This window comes from Lactuca sativa, chromosome 5 (assembly GCF_002870075.4).
Source record: "Lactuca sativa cultivar Salinas chromosome 5, Lsat_Salinas_v11, whole genome shotgun sequence".
In the NCBI taxonomy this organism is placed as follows: Eukaryota; Viridiplantae; Streptophyta; class Magnoliopsida; order Asterales; family Asteraceae; genus Lactuca; species Lactuca sativa.
This window is the reverse complement of record NC_056627.2, coordinates 326054285-326070381: the sequence shown is the minus strand read 5'-3', so window position 1 is coordinate 326070381 and position 16097 is coordinate 326054285. Positions and strand designations below refer to the sequence as shown.

Here is a 16097-nt window from a genome sequence, read left to right as displayed (position 1 = left end):
TACGTTGGGCCTACCTCAAAGGATGTTGGACACAGGGTTAACCCCCTAATACATTGGGCATACGTGAGTTAGAAAAAAACCATAATTTTTAGGGTTTTCACCCTATTTAAACACCTTATGTCCCAAGGTTCTCTCCATATTAACCTCTATTGCCCCTTTTAAGCACTATCTCGAAACCCTAACCCATTTCTAAAGAGAGTTGATATTTTTGTGTGTTTTGGTGTGCATTTGGTGTATCTTGAAGAAGAAGAAGCTTAGCTGAGGAGCATTGATCAAGTAGGATCTTGTAGATCTAGGTTACATCCATCCTTTTCAGCTTCATAGATGTATAAAGTATTGACCTTGTCTATTCCATGCTTAGATCTAGGACTAGTTAAGTTTTGAGCACATTTTGGTCCCATGGGTGAGTTCTTATGAGTAAATGTTACTCCAGAAGATTTGAGTTGTCCCTTTGATGTTCATGAGGTTCCTAGCTCATAAAGTTTGCATCATGATGGTTTTATATTAACAATGCATGAGTTAATGATCATTTGATGGAAGTACAATGTTAAATCTTGGACTTGAGTCTCTTTGAGCCATGCAAAGGCATCAAGTTAGTGACTTTATCGTTTAAGACATTCCCTAAGAACTTGATCTTCAAATAAGATGTCTGAACTTAAAGCATTAAGTGCTTAATGGCGTTTTGTCTAACTAGAATGAACGTCGGGCGTACGTAAGTGTATTTTGAGCATACGCGTCTGGGTTACCTATTCTAGTGACACAATCTAGTATACAAGGTGTATTGGTGGTATGCTTAGTGTACTCACAAAGAATCCTTTATGGGTTTCAAGTTGTTTGGGCCGTTATTAGATCTTATGCCTTTTTGGGCCCGCTATGGTGGGCTTTAGGTCTCTTGGGCCTTCTTGGACCTTGGGCTATTTTAGGATTGGATTGTGATAAGTTAGGCCTAATAAAGGAAGGGTAAAATAATCTTTTACCCGAGGAATCGGGATTAAGGATTTGGACTCTCGGTTTCGGTTAATGATCTAATTATTAATTAGGGTTTTATTATTTGTGATTTAGTGTGGGGATTTTACGGTTCAACATCCTGAGTGTTATTTGTTTATCAGCTATCCAGGTGAGTCTTCTCATAGTTTTTAGCAGGTTGAAGGCACCAATGCCGACCCATAGATTATTGTTATTAGAATTCTAGCTGTCTGTGTGACTCTTGCATGGTTTGTATGTATTTTTATATGTGTAGGGCGGGGCACGATGCCAGGCGAGGCCTGGTGAGTGTGTTGGACGGGGCCCGTCGTATGTTATCGACAGATTTGTGGCCCAATGTTCGGCAAGGCCTGTTGGAGATTAGGCGGGGCTCATTGTATGCATGGTATGTGTTATTTTGGAGGAACCTCACTAACCTTTTTGCTTACGGTTTCCAATTTATATTTCAGGTACATATGGTTCGAATGGGAAGAGCTTAGGATGATCACATCATGCACACCATGATTTTACGCTTTATGTGATGTTGATGTAATTTTGGATGATTGATGACATACTCTGATTTCCTTATGAATTTCATAAACATGTTTCGTTGATGGTTTTATTAATACAAAAATGAAATTATTGGGACGTTTCATTTCGAGTCGGGCTTGGGTAGGATGTCGACTTATGGGAAAGGTCAAATCAACAACTCCTTGTTGAGTTTCTTCTTGTGGATTCATGTTATAATGGTTTCATGAAAATTAATCTTCCAGTGATGGGTTTTGTATCAGGTATTTGGATAAATCCTTAGATGATTGTATTCCTAAGCCGTTATAGGATGTGGGTTGGGGTTCACGACCAAATTGGTTGGAGTACTCATTCTGCACAGTATAGTGGTGTTCCTGTTCAGGGAGGGGTGGTATGACAAGTGGATGATCCTCAACTATTATGTATGTCCCTGGAGTTTTACGATGTTGGATTCTTGGTTTTGTGAAGTATGAATCGGTTCATTCACAAACTTGAATTTTTCTTGGTTTGAGTAGTTTTGCTTTCAATGTGGTCGTACCATTAGGGGAATGTTTTCAAGTGTTTTGGTTGACTGATGGCATTAGCTGGGTATCACATGGTATCTCTAGTTTTCAGTTTGATGTGTTGATGTTATGAAGTGGTTGGATGGAGCATATGAATTATGTTAGTGAAGTTTCCAGAAATTCTAAACGAGTCGGATTTCAAGGAAGAAATATAGTTCATGTGGGGGAGATTTGTAACACCAGTTCCAAGTCAATAATTCCCTTGAGTTTATGTCAATTAAATACCTAAATTGTCGATTTATGGTGACCACGATGTGGAGAAGGAGTCTCCACATCATTATCATATCTAGAGGAGATGTGTATCATTTATGCGCACCATGACGTGGAAGTATAGCCATAATGTGGTAACCGCCAGGGTGCAAAACTTTAATTTTACAGGTTATAGGTCTTATTAAAGAGATGTGATGGCTAGGGTTTTCACACCCTCAACCTCCATCACCTCCCTTTTCGGCCTAAAGCAACCCTAGCCTCCATTGTTGACATTTGTGAGCTTTTGGTGGTGTTTTTGGTGTCTTGAAGAAGAAGAAGAAAGTGTTCTTGGTGCATAGATCTAGCAAACAAATCTCTTCATCATCTTCTTACACACATTTTGGATTCTTATAAGTCCTCTAGATATGATCTTTGTGTACTATGCTTCTAGATCTAGGCTTGTATGTATGTTTCTCCATGTTTGGGAGAGTTTGAGTGAATGGATTCCCTAAAGTTGGCAAATTTATGGATCCTTGGCGTCTCTTTGTATTTCTATGTTCCAAATCGGAAGTATTATGAAATTTTGATTCCATGCATAAGGTTTTGACCTCATTTTCACCATTTTGACCTAAATAGAGTTCAAGACATGCGTTGTTAATGCATGGCCATAAAGCAACAATTTTTATGATGCTTTGGGTGTAAAAAAGTCTCCTAGAATGTATGAATGAGTAGTTTGAAGGATTAAGAGCTTAATACATTAAGCTGGCCAGAACATGTTCGACGACGTGGTTGGTTGGCCACGAAAACATGGCGATAGGCAGTCTTTGCGACTGTTTTGTCGTGAGGTCACCACAACGTGGAAAATGCTTTGCCACGACGTGGTGGGCGTCTAATGGACTTTAGACCGTTGACTTTTTGACCAAGTTGACTTTTGGCCAGCTTGAGGGTTTTTTATGTTATATATTGAGGATTAGTCCAAGTTTGTGTATAGATGACTCATAGTACTAGTTCTTTGATTCATGTGAGTTGTATTGTTTATCCGCTAGACTATAAGGTGAGTTTTCTCACTATACATTATATTACAATATGTATCCTTGTGTGTAGGATGTTGGTATGTTGTAGTGATCGGTTAGATTGGTAAATATGTTATGATTACATGTGTTTCACGGTTATTGTTTATCTATTTGCGTATGTTGACATATTGAGGTTGGGTTGAGGCGGTCATGCTTTGTGTTGTAGGCCAAGATACCCGAGCGGTCTAGGTGTACTATAGGCCTTACGAGGCACTCCATTCAGATTGTAGGCCCAAGGAGAGCAGTCAAGTTAGACTGTAGGCTCATGTGTGTATGCATTACATGTGTATTATTTTGTGGGGTATTTTAGGGGAACTAACTAAGCTTTGGCTTACAGTTGTCAATTTAAATATTTCAGGTACTTTTGAGGATCGGGGAAAATCAAAGGCGTGATCGTACACGTCATCCCATGGATTTATGTTTGAGAAACGTTATTTAATACTATGATTTTATTATTATGTTTTGAAACAATGAATCGGATGATTTATGATTTCTATGAAAATGTCATTTGAAAAGGAGAAATTTTACTATGGTTTTTGGGACCTAACATAAATGATGCTTAGTTTGAAGTAAGTTGAATACATGAGTAGTAATCATACAAGTGATGAATGCAAGATTGAAACAAAAAGTAAAGCTTTGTTCTATGTCATTATCATGTGTTAGGGTACGGGTTACGTACTAGAGTTACCTGGTAAGTTGGATATTGGGAAGTTACTTTTTGTGGTGTGTATGTGTGTGTTTACAATGGAGAAGCATGTTCTGTTTCCGTGTCACTATCGCGAACCTGGGTGCAGGTTTCGTACAAGTCATTTATGGAGTAAGGTGATGACCATTGACCATTCTAGACCGTCTGGTGGAACACTAGCAGCTCATTACATGTAGGTGTTAATGAATCATACTATCAGGGAGTATGGATTGTGTGTTCATTCGAGTCATCCATCCCCCCATGGTTTCCTTTTATGACTTACATCGGCCAATGAATTCCCTAGCTGTGTAGTCAAACTGTTGCTACAATTTACAAATGATTCGTCAGGTAAGGTGATTCTTCCAGATGATCGTTGATTAGGATTCGTGAGAATCGATTGAGCGAGGGTATGGAAGGGTATATTGTGTTATAGATATTTTTGTTGGAGTATATATCTATAGTTTTGTTAACAGTTGGTTTTGCAGGTTATTGATTATGGATTATGATCATAATAATATCATGGGCTTGAAAATCATATGTGTCTCGCCATGTTTTCCCAAACCTGACCCACTCAAGTTATATGCATCACAAATAACGGTGTTAAGACTATTGAAGACTTAAATATGATGCTGAGTGATTAAAGAGAAGACTTGAAATAGTATTCTCGATTGTTAAGTTTTTATGTTGTATTTATGTTATGTATTAATTATGACATCCTTAGAATCTTATTATTTTGTACCAAACATATGTACTCTAAAATGCTTTAATATACTGTGATTTTCCGCAAATAAAGATGTTATGGTTTTTAAAGCATAAAGAATAAGTTTTTTTCGGTTTTGAAAAATAGAGGATGACACACTAACAATGCAAAAACATGAAACCACAAGGACCACCATGTAATGTTTCTCATAATTATCCTCATTGTAATACCTTTTGCAAACCGCAAGCGTGTAATTTTGTGATAGAGTATACATGAAAGCATTTCATATAATAACTCTTGAATTTCATAAATTCACAAAACAAACATGCCTAAGTTTTTCATGGGTGGTGGCAGTTTATTCTAAATGGTGTTGATTACAAATGTGTGGTAGCAACAAACATGTGTTGATTGGTGCAACATGGCATGGTTTATCCCTCATCTATGGTTGTATTGCTTGCAAATTAGAACAGTGAAATGAATACGTAACACATAGGCAAGTATATCACAAATCACAATCAATACAAACATCTTATAGCTCGAGACAAAACGTAAAAGAAAGACTACTTAATAATAAAGAATAAAAACAAAACTCAAGATGACAATTTTGACAAATTTATTTACACGTATATTATTTTGTTATTTTAATTTTAGAAACTTATTTTAAAATAAATTGAATAAAAACAAATTGCTAAATTATGGGCGTGTTGGGTATTTTAGCTTTTATTTTATTTTTAAAAACAACTCTTAAAAAAGAAAGTTCTTTCATTTGACTTAGAAGTTTTGTGTTTTTATTTTAAATAAAAAATCTCTAATCCAAAACTATTTAATTTCAAGTATGATTTACTTAAAAACTCATACCTATTATAACAAATTTACAAAATTGCTTTTAAAAATATTACTTATATATTTATCATTTTCAAATCGTTGCATTTATAACACTCATATATTAATGAAAAGTTATAGACCATCTTACTGTTTTAAAATACCAGCAGTTTTAAATTAATATATTTAAATATTTGACGACAGTTTAAATTCATTGGTCTAATATTAGAAATAACTTTTTTATTTTTTATCGACCAAACTCGTTTTGAAGTCCCCAACTATTAAGGCAGGTTGTTGATCCATTGAGCTAAACATGAATCGGCTTGGACTTTCTTTCTTCTTCTTCTTCTTTTTTTCTCTCTCTATCTCGCCATGCTTAATTCGAAGCTATTCCTGAGTGTATCGACGGTTATTCTGCTCATATCTCTGTTGCTATCTCTCGGAATATTCCTTTCTAATAATCACTCCATTTATAAAGATGTTGAAGTTATTCCGATAGACGGTGGTGCAATTGGACCGGAGAGCTTTGATTTCAATCCTGTTGACGGAACAGGTCCCTACACCGGCGTTTCTGATGGCCGGATCATCAAATGGATCGCCACTGAAGGGCGGTGGACTGATTTTGCGATCACTTCGCCGAACAGGTGAATCAACACCGACTATGTATTATATACTATTTATAGTTTTGATATTCTGTCACAAAATAATCATTCCTTTTGAGTATTATATTTACTAAAAGTAAACAATAACATTTAATTATTATATTTACATGATGATATAATATTGTTTTAACTTCACAACAATACAATATAACACGTTTTATGTCAACTTCATGCATTCTTGTTTATTGGTGATCTTTAAAAGTGTATTATTATATATTAAGTTGAATATTTTATTAAAAACTATTAAAAAAAGAATATGACGGTTAAGGCTTTAGGGTGCACGGTGTGCCACAAATTTATTTATTTTTACATGTCACCTTAGCTAATGGCGGCCGCAAACTGTTTTAATAGGAATGTCCCTCGTCCTTCAAACGGATGTACCTAATAGAAAAAAAAAAAAAAAAAAAAATTACACTGCGTGCCGGAAATTGAGCAGTGGCCCGGGACCCCAAATGCCCCATTAAGGTCCGCCATTACACCTTAGCATATTTTTCGTTCACTTTTTCATTTCTCCAAAAAAAACGATCACCTCTATAAATAGAAGTGGAAAATAGAAAAAGAGAGTAGATTGGTAGAAACATAGGCCACCGACACATCAGACAGGTCCACCTTACCACCATCTCCTTCCACACCATTGTTGGTGTACTACTAATGAAAAAGGATAGTGGAACATATAGAGGAATAAAGAAGAAAGAGGAAGATAAAGAAACAGAGAAGAAGAATTATCATTGGTTTGTGGTTTCTCGTTGTATATACCACATGAGGCCATGATCCTGACTTTAGATCATTACCACGAGACTATTGTCGGTGTACCTACAATAAAGAAAGATATTGTAACATAAAGAAACAGAGACGAAAGATGAAGATAGAGGAACAAAGAGGAAGATTATTGTTGGTTGTCATCTCTCGTGGTATATACCACATGAGGCCACGATCGTGGCTCTAGGTCATTACCACAAGACTATCGGGATGATGTGCACGATGATTTTCCTTCTCCGGCTCATCACCATGAGACGTTCGAGCCATGTGTGCCCTATGTAAGGATGTTCGTGTCATGTACGTCCTATGGTCTTACAATGGAGAGAAAAACACTACAATAACATTTGGGTGAGAGCGCTTTTCACCGTGGTCCACAACAGCCGCCTAGGCTCATTCACACCGCATAAATAGATAAAGATAATAAGAGAAACAAAAATTAGTAAATAAGTGTATGTTAGTAATAGTGTTTGATATCTATCCTAACCTATGTTGGCTTTTTGTGTATTTCCAAATGCTAATAATAATTACAACAACATTTATAGTCCAACATTTTACAAATATAATTAATGGCTATAAAGACTAACTTAATTGTTATATATATATATATATATATATATATATATATATATAACAAAAAAAGTCTTTAAAACTAGTCATCATAACCAATTTAATAAATGTTTTAGTTATTTTATTCAATCTTATAGTTTTCCCAATCTATTTTTATTTAGGGCAAAAAAAAGTAAATTACACGAATGATCCATATGGTTTGAGGTCATTTGCACGTTTGGTCTCTAACTTATCTTTTTAACTTGCAATGTTCTTACTGTTTGTTTTGTTGTGTGATTGGTCCCTGTCTTACCTAAAAAGACTATTATGCCCTTGATTTTTTAACTTATTTTAAATAAGATGGGATATATAAGGTAAGGTAAGGTGGAGTGGAGGTGGGGTTGGGTGTTTTTATTTAAATAAATTAAAAAATCAAGAGCAAAAATAGTCTTTTTTAGGTAAGACAGAGACCAAGTGTGCAATAAAAACAAACAGTAGGGATCTTCCGAGTTAAAAAAATAAGTTATTGACCAAACTTGCAAATTACCCCAAACCATAGGGACTATTCGTGTAATTTACTCAATAAATAAATAAATAAATAAATAAACATCGTGGTTGTTCGTCATTTTAGCTCTACAAGCGTTTTGTTGTACATATCATATAATTCTATACATATAAATGCTTCATTTAAGTTATTGGATAACTATTTTTGACCAACTCGAATATGTTACCCAACAATGACGCATCAATATTTTCGTACATACAATTTTTTTTAAATTCAATTAAAATTTTTTTATTAAGTGTATAGAATTTACTTGATAATATAAGCAAACAAAAATTAGAGTGATAGTATTTACAATTTTTTCTTGAATGATATTACTTATTTAAAAATAAAATATCTCGAAGTATTATTTTATTCACAGGAAAGGGTGTGGTGGGCCAGAAATGGAACATATATGTGGACGACCATTGGGCTTAAAGTTTGACAATAGCAGGGGAAAATTGTTGATTGCTGATGCTTATTTTGGGCTACTTTCATTGGGCCCAAATGGTGGGTTAGCCACGTCACTGGTATCAAAAGACCAAGGTCTTCCATTAATGTTCACAAATTCGCTAGACATTGACCAAACCAATGGAGTTGTCTACTTTACTGACAGCAGTCAACGTTACACCCGTAGGTAAATGCCTTATAAAAATGTAACTAATAACTAATTTTTAGCTTATAAACTAACTTATCAATAATTTATCATAAAACTAATTTATAACTTATAAGTTACATTTTTTTTTCTCTTTCTAATCTCTTATCTTGTATCCATTTTATGTAGGGATCACATGCTTGTCGTACTCACTGATGAAAAAAGTGGAAGATTACTAAAATATGACATTGAAAGCAGAAAGGTCACTGTAATACTCGATAACCTTACATTTCCAAATGGAGTGACATTAAGTCAAGATGGTAATTTTCTTCTTGTTGCCGAGACAACAATATGTAGAATTATGAGGTTTTGGCTTAAAACATCGAAAGCTGGAACACTTGAAGTATTTGCTAATCTTCCAGGGTACCCTGACAATATTAAGAGAAACCAAAAAGGAGAATTTTGGGTGGCAATTTATTCAAAAGAAAGTAAAATTTTGAGATGGGTTCACTCAAAACCTTGGATTGTATATGTTTTGAGTAAGATTATTCCCATTAACTTTGTTAGAGTGAGTTCACACATCGCTAAAGGAAAAGGTGAAGGGTTGGCAATAAAGTTAGGGGTTAATGGTGAGATATTAGAAATCTTGGAGGATGTGCATGGTAAAAAATGGAAATATGCTAGTGAAGTAATGGAGAGAGATGGCAATTTGTGGATCGGATCCGTTGAAAACAATGCTGCTATCAAACTAAAAATGCAATATTAAAAGAAAAAGAGAGGGGATATGACACGTGTACATAGTAATTGAATAAACCGTGCAACATTTGGTTAGTTTTCTAAAGAATAATTTTTATAGTCTTACTTCATAGTGTTGTTATAAGCTAAGCGTTACCAATTGTTATAGTTGTTTAATGTAAAACTATATTCAAGCATATATTGGTAAAAGATTGTAACTATGGAAATTTATAGTTTTGTTTCAAAATAAAAACAATTAAAGTAACTAACAAGTAGAAATATGATGGCAGAAGGATATAATAAAAAAAAATGGGTAACAAGGAAGAACGGAAAACCATTTTCGATTATATATAAATTAAATAGAGTTCTTAATAAGGTGTCTTAGATACGGCGGTCCAAATATATTTTGAGCCCAAGACTAAATAAAAACTAAGGTCCCTTTAAGATGTAACTTAAAAAAAATCCATTACTTCATTAAGAAAATATTTTGTTAAAAAGTTTTGATGCAAAATCACTAGTAAGAGTATAAGAAAATAACTAGCAAGTAGAAAATAACAAAAACACCTTATCACTAAAGTTGTACTAGTTGTATATTTGTTCAACTTTTTTACTTGAAACTTCAAATATTACTATAAAAACAAATAAACTAAAAACAGCAACAAATTAAAATACATGAAAAAAAGACCAATTTGTAATTCACACAACTTACAAAATAAGCAGTTACAAACTATGAATTAATGAAAAAAAATTCTAAATCAACAAAGACTAATGAATATAAACTATGAATTAATGAAAAAAAAAGATTGAAGACACCTATTTAGATTATATAACCAAATTGAAAAAGAAAATATAAATATAAACAAAATCATACATTCAAATTAATCTATATACAATATAATCTAGAAATTATTACTAACTTGTATAATATAATCATAATATAACAAACCAAAATCAAAAAATTAAATTCCTCTCATATGAAACTTAGATGTGAGAATCTTGAGATAGATTAAACTTTTAAAACAAGAATCATTCATTTCTTCCCGTTAGAACCATGGGGATGGACACCCTTTAGGAGGGTGAATTGTTGTTTCCATAGAGTAATAACAAGACACGTAGTAAATTTTATATCGTTTTCCCATTTCATTTCGGTTTTAGCCTCCGAATTCTGATTCGATGTATTCATTCTTTATCTCTTGGTCTTCATGTTGACAATCAATTTCTTCAAAGAGAAAAAATTCATGCACTACAATACAATATTGATGTTTTGGGCCCATAAAACTATTTTGTTAAACAAAAAACGTAATATGGACTAAAAAATGTGGGTCCCTATAAGAGATAGGCTAGGCAGACACCCTTCTTGCCTACCGTATGAACCAGTCCTAGTTTTAGAAAAAGGAGCAACATTTCCAGAATATTAGCCAGACACCCGAACCGGGTTTAGTGGTCCCTCTATTTATACATTTATTAGGAATGTGGTACCTACCATGTCTTAGATTAGTATTTAAGATACTATGGTTTTCACGAAAATGTATTCAAAAGTTGAAGACGCTATGGTGTTGTAACATCCATTTCCATGTTCGATCAGCTAAAGACTTTGAGATTTCAAGAATGAGGTTTTGGAGAAAAACCTTAAGTCACAACGTTGTTGCTTGGTGTTCGCGGTGTGGCCACGTCAATTAAATGAAGATCGTGTTTGCTTGATGTTAGTGGCATGGTGCAGGTTTGTTGCACGGTGCAGTGGCCTCCACAACCCAAAGTCGTAGGTCTTGAGCCATGGGGGTCATATTTAAGGAATGTTTGTTTAGGGTTTTTTCATTTCCTCCAGCATCCATTTTTAAAAAACGCTAACCATGAAACCATATCCTTTCCTCACTTCTTTTTTCCTTATTTGGCGATTTTTGTGTCTTGGGAAGCCTTTTGTGTGAAGATTCAAGAGTTTTTGGTGTTCTTAGCTCTTATCCAAGCTTCATCGACCTTATTGATTCATTTTGTACCTCTGTAAGTCTTCAGGCTTACACCTTTATGCTTATAGTTTGATGGATCTTGGTTTATATGCATGTTTTGGTTCCATTTAACGGATTTGAGTTGGGTTTGGACAACTCCAGGGTTAAAAGTTGGATCTTTTAGTATTCCATACCCGTTGTGGTGCTAAGATCTGGACTTCATCTTCATTTAAGTGTCTTGCATATCTTAATGGTCATTTTGGATTAGTGTGAGAATTAGGGTTTGAGTTTTGGACTTGGCTTGATGGTGTAATGAATAAAAGTCAGGAACTTTATCCATTAAGTCCACTAGAAGCTTCAGATCTGAGCTTTGAAGAGATAGGCTAGGCAGACACCCTTCTTGCCTACCGTATGAACCAGTCCTAGTTTTAGAAAAAGGAGCAACATTTCCAGAATATTAGCCAGACACCCGAACCGGGTTTAGTGGTCCCTCTATTTATACATTTATTAGGAATGTGGTACCTACCATGTCTTAGATTAGTATTTAAGATACTATGGTTTTCACGAAAATGTATTCAGTAGTTGAAGACGCTATGGTGTTGTAACATCCATTTCCATGTTCGATCAGCTAAAGACTTTGAGATTTCAAGAATGAGGTTTTGGAGAAAAACCTTAAGTCACAACGTTGTTGCTTGGTGTTCGCGGTGTGGCCACATCAATTAAATGAAGATCGTGTTTGCTTGATGTTAGTGGCATGGTGCAGGTTTGTTGCACGGTGCAGTGGCCTCCACAACCCAAAGTCGTAGGTCTTGAGCCATGGGGGTCATATTTAAGGAATGTTTGTTTAGGGTTTTTTCATTTCCTCCAGCATCCATTTTTAAAAAACGCTAACCATGAAACCATATCCTTTCCTCACTTCTTTTTTCCTTATTTGGCGATTTTTGTGTCTTGGGAAGCCTTTTGTGTGAAGATTCAAGAGTTTTTGGTGTTCTTAGCTCTTATCCAAGCTTCATCGACCTTATTGATTCATTTTGTACCTCTGTAAGTCTTCAGGCTTACACCTTTATGCTTATAGTTTGATGGATCTTGGTTTATATGCATGTTTTGGTTCCATTTAACGGATTTGAGTTGGGTTTGGACAACTCCAGGGTTAAAAGTTGGATCTTTTAGTATTCCATACCCGTTGTGGTGCTAAGATCTGGACTTCATCTTCATTTAAGTGTCTTGCATATCTTAATGGTCATTTTGGATTAGTGTGAGAATTAGGGTTTGAGTTTTGGACTTGGCTTGATGGTGTAATGAATAAAAGTCAGGAACTTTATCCATTAAGTCCACTAGAAGCTTCAGATCTGAGCTTTGAAGAGATAGGCTAGGCAGACACCCTTCTTGCCTACCGTATGAACCAGTCCTAGTTTTAGAAAAAGGAGCAACATTTCCAGAATATTAGCCAGACACCCGAACCGGGTTTAGTGGTCCCTCTATTTATACATTTATTAGGAATGTGGTACCTACCATGTCTTAGATTAGTATTTAAGATACTATGGTTTTCACGAAAATGTATTCAGTAGTTGAAGACGCTATGGTGTTGTAACATCCATTTCCATGTTCGATCAGCTAAAGACTTTGAGATTTCAAGAATGAGGTTTTGGAGAAAAACCTTAAGTCACAACGTTGTTGCTTGGTGTTCGCGGTGTGGCCACATCAATTAAATGAAGATCGTGTTTGCTTGATGTTAGTGGCATGGTGCAGGTTTGTTGCACGGTGCAGTGGCCTCCACAACCCAAAGTCGTAGGTCTTGAGCCATGGGGGTCATATTTAAGGAATGTTTGTTTAGGGTTTTTTCATTTCCTCTAGCATCCATTTTTAAAAAACGCTAACCATGAAACCATATCCTTTCCTCACTCCTTTTTTCCTTATTTGGTGATTTTTGTGTCTTGGGAAGCCTTTTGTGTGAAGATTCAAGAGTTTTTGGTGTTCTTAGCTCTTATCCAAGCTTCATCGACCTTATTGATTCATTTTGTACCTCTGTAAGTCTTCAGGCTTACACCTTTATGCTTATAGTTTGATGGATCTTGGTTTATATGCATGTTTTGGTTCCATTTAACGGATTTGAGTTGGGTTTGGACAACTCCAGGGTTAAAAGTTGGATCTTTTAGTATTCCATACCCGTTGTGGTGCTAAGATCTGGACTTCATCTTCATTTAAGTGTCTTGCATATCTTAATGGTCATTTTGGATTAGTGTGAGAATTAGGGTTTGAGTTTTGGACTTGGCTTGATGGTGTAATGAATAAAAGTCAGGAACTTTATCCATTAAGTCCACTAGAAGCTTCAGATCTGAGCTTTGAAACATTGGATGTTAAGGTTTAGGAGCTTAATGAATTATGTTGGCATGTTGTTCTTCACGACGCGGTGGGAGGTTTGTCACAACGCTCTCCAAAATGTGTATTGTGACTGTCATGTCTTCTAATGATAGTGGTGTGACCAAGGAGTCGGTGGTAGCACAGTGGTTAATAGTGGTTGACCGTATATTTTTTTGGCCAGTTTGACTTTTGGTCAAACTTTAGTAGAATTTAGTATTTAACTAAGGACTAGTCTCGGTTTAACATTAGGTAGCTCAGGTTAGTTGTTATATTGATGAAGTTGCTATTGAGCTTCTGTTGTTTAGTAGTTCAGGTGAGTCTTTTCAATATACTATGGAAGATGCTAAATTTTCTTTGTAACTCTTGCATGTATGTTATGTATGTTGGTTGAGACTCGTTATGCATATTGGACGAGTCCCGTTGGGTGAGACCCGTTATATTATGGGACGAGGACTCTTATGTATGTTGGGCAAGGCCCAATATGTATGTTGAGTGAGCTCCATATTGGTATGTGGTATCTTGGGGAACTCGCAAATCTTTGTGCTTACAGTTTTAAGTTTAAATGTTGCAGGTGTTTTTGGCAGTACGAGGAAGAGCACGATATGATTGCATCGCATCTGCATTTATGGTTTTGAGATTTTCATCACTTATGAATTTATTACTCTGATTTATGTTATCAAATAATTGAATGTCACTTTTTTATTGTTTAATGGTATGGTTTCCTATGTTTTTAAAATGAAAAATTTTGTTTGAAATTTGGGAAGTTACAAATTGGTATCAGATCCTTAGTTTGAGGGATCCGGGCGCACTCTATAGTGTGTAAGAACTCAAATTGTGTACTGAAGGATTTCTTTTTACAAAAACATTTTCTATAAAGTTTTTAAAAAAGAAAGGATGCAACGCGTGCAATCAGTTGGAGCTCAAGTAAATGATTCCCAGAGTACCCATACATGTTGATATGTTATATATGTTATAGTATGATACACATGCTAGAGGTTCGAATAAGGATATGCTCAGGGTTGCATGCTAGGACACCTCCTTAAGAGAGATGGCTTTTTGTGCCTTATATGTGAATTGTTAGAGATGCATGATAAGTGTGTAGGCAAAGGACCTTAAGGAATTGCATTTTAGAATTTTCTAATATGTATGAAGCCTTGTTGCCTTATGGATTTGTTTCTCGAATGCTTCTTGCTTTGTGCTATGTGAAACCCATATTGATATTAATTAACTATTAAGTGAATAAGTTAGGTTGTATGCCTCAAAGATTAAATTGTTTTAGAATGCTTGAATTGGCCCTATTGTGCAACTATTGTTTGAGTCCAACCTCTGTAGTGTTAGATCCTTTAGTTGAAGGACTGTTTAATTTTTATTGCATGTAATTGTATTTGTAAGATAGTTAGTTGACATTGATAGAAGATTCTTTTACGGTTGATATCAGGGTGGAGTGGCAATTCCTAGTGGCCTAGTAATAGTGTTAGAGTGTGTCAGTGTGAGCACTTTTGTAAGAGAAATCCTAGAAGGAGAATCTAGGAAGACTAACGGTGTGTACTTGTTTGAGCGTAGGTATATGTGATTAGATCGATTGGTTTTTGTTATGAGTAGTAACTTGGGAACCGTGAGAAAATTCTTGGGACGATTACGGATAGGTGTGGAATGTAGTATAGGCATACTACCAGAAGCACAGGATCCGTACATGGATCAGGAAGAGTTGAAAACGGTTACTAAGAAGCTAGTTGAGGGTAAATAGCATGGTTTGGTACCATGATCCGTTGCAATATTTTTTTCGTCTTTATCGGTATTTCGGTTATGGTTGTTTAGGAATAGGACGAGTCTGGTAATTGTTTAGGACTTAGTAGTCATGGAATTTTAGGTTTGAATGGTACAAACCTATGTGAGTTAGTTGATTCTAAGGTCTTGAGGGCCTTGTTATAAGTAGTGACAGTTTGAGTCTCGATACTCAAGTAGGAAGCGATTGTGATGATCGAATCGAGGATTGCAACATAAGGCTGGGTGGTTGGCCGATGGGTTGGGATGTCGTTTTCTACGACAAGGTTATGTTCTTCCAGTATCATATGTTCGAGGGGAGGAGAGGTCGGGCATATTTTCAAATTTGGGGAATAGCCCCAATGTGGGGCTAGTGAGTGAGTATATGTCCAGGAACTACTTAAGTGAGAGGTTAAGACTATGGATATTCGTTTGGATGGTCTAGATGGTTGTGAATGCTGCTATAAGAGTGGAAGTGGGCAAGAGGGCTCTCGTGTTATGGTTGCGTCGGTATATTTCAGATGTAGGAAACAGATTCATTTCAGTTAAAACTGTAAATGGAAGGATCAAGGGTCTTCCTTCTTTGAAATCAATTAGGTCATTTTCTAGATGAGTGCTTCAGGTAATCAAGAGAGAAGATTTGGTACCAACACTTTCCATTTTCTCTT

The 16097-nt window shown here is 35.5% G+C and overlaps 1 protein-coding gene across 1 annotated transcript; it reads left to right on the top strand.

Annotated features, from left to right (window-relative positions):
• Positions 1-5818: 5818 nt before the first annotated feature.
• On the top strand, positions 5819-9592 carry LOC111878347 (protein STRICTOSIDINE SYNTHASE-LIKE 10). The gene is made up of 3 exons (XM_023874856.3): positions 5819-6167; positions 8414-8668; positions 8816-9592. Exons 1-3 carry the CDS (start codon positions 5896-5898, stop codon positions 9390-9392), a joined length of 1104 nt encoding a protein of 367 aa, XP_023730624.1. The 5' UTR covers positions 5819-5895; the 3' UTR covers positions 9393-9592.
• The last annotated feature ends 6505 nt before the right edge of the window (positions 9593-16097 follow it).

Excerpts from the sequence above, each read along its gene's own strand:
- LOC111878347 (XM_023874856.3), top strand. The coding sequence starts at position 5,896 with ATGCTTAATTCGAAGCTATTCCTGAGTGTATCGACGGTTATTCTGCTC. Across the intron at positions 6,168-8,413 it reads GCGATCACTTCGCCGAACAG|GAAAGGGTGTGGTGGGCCAG; the intron begins GTGAATCAACAC and ends TTTTATTCACAG. Across the intron at positions 8,669-8,815 it reads AGTCAACGTTACACCCGTAG|GGATCACATGCTTGTCGTAC; the intron begins GTAAATGCCTTA and ends CATTTTATGTAG.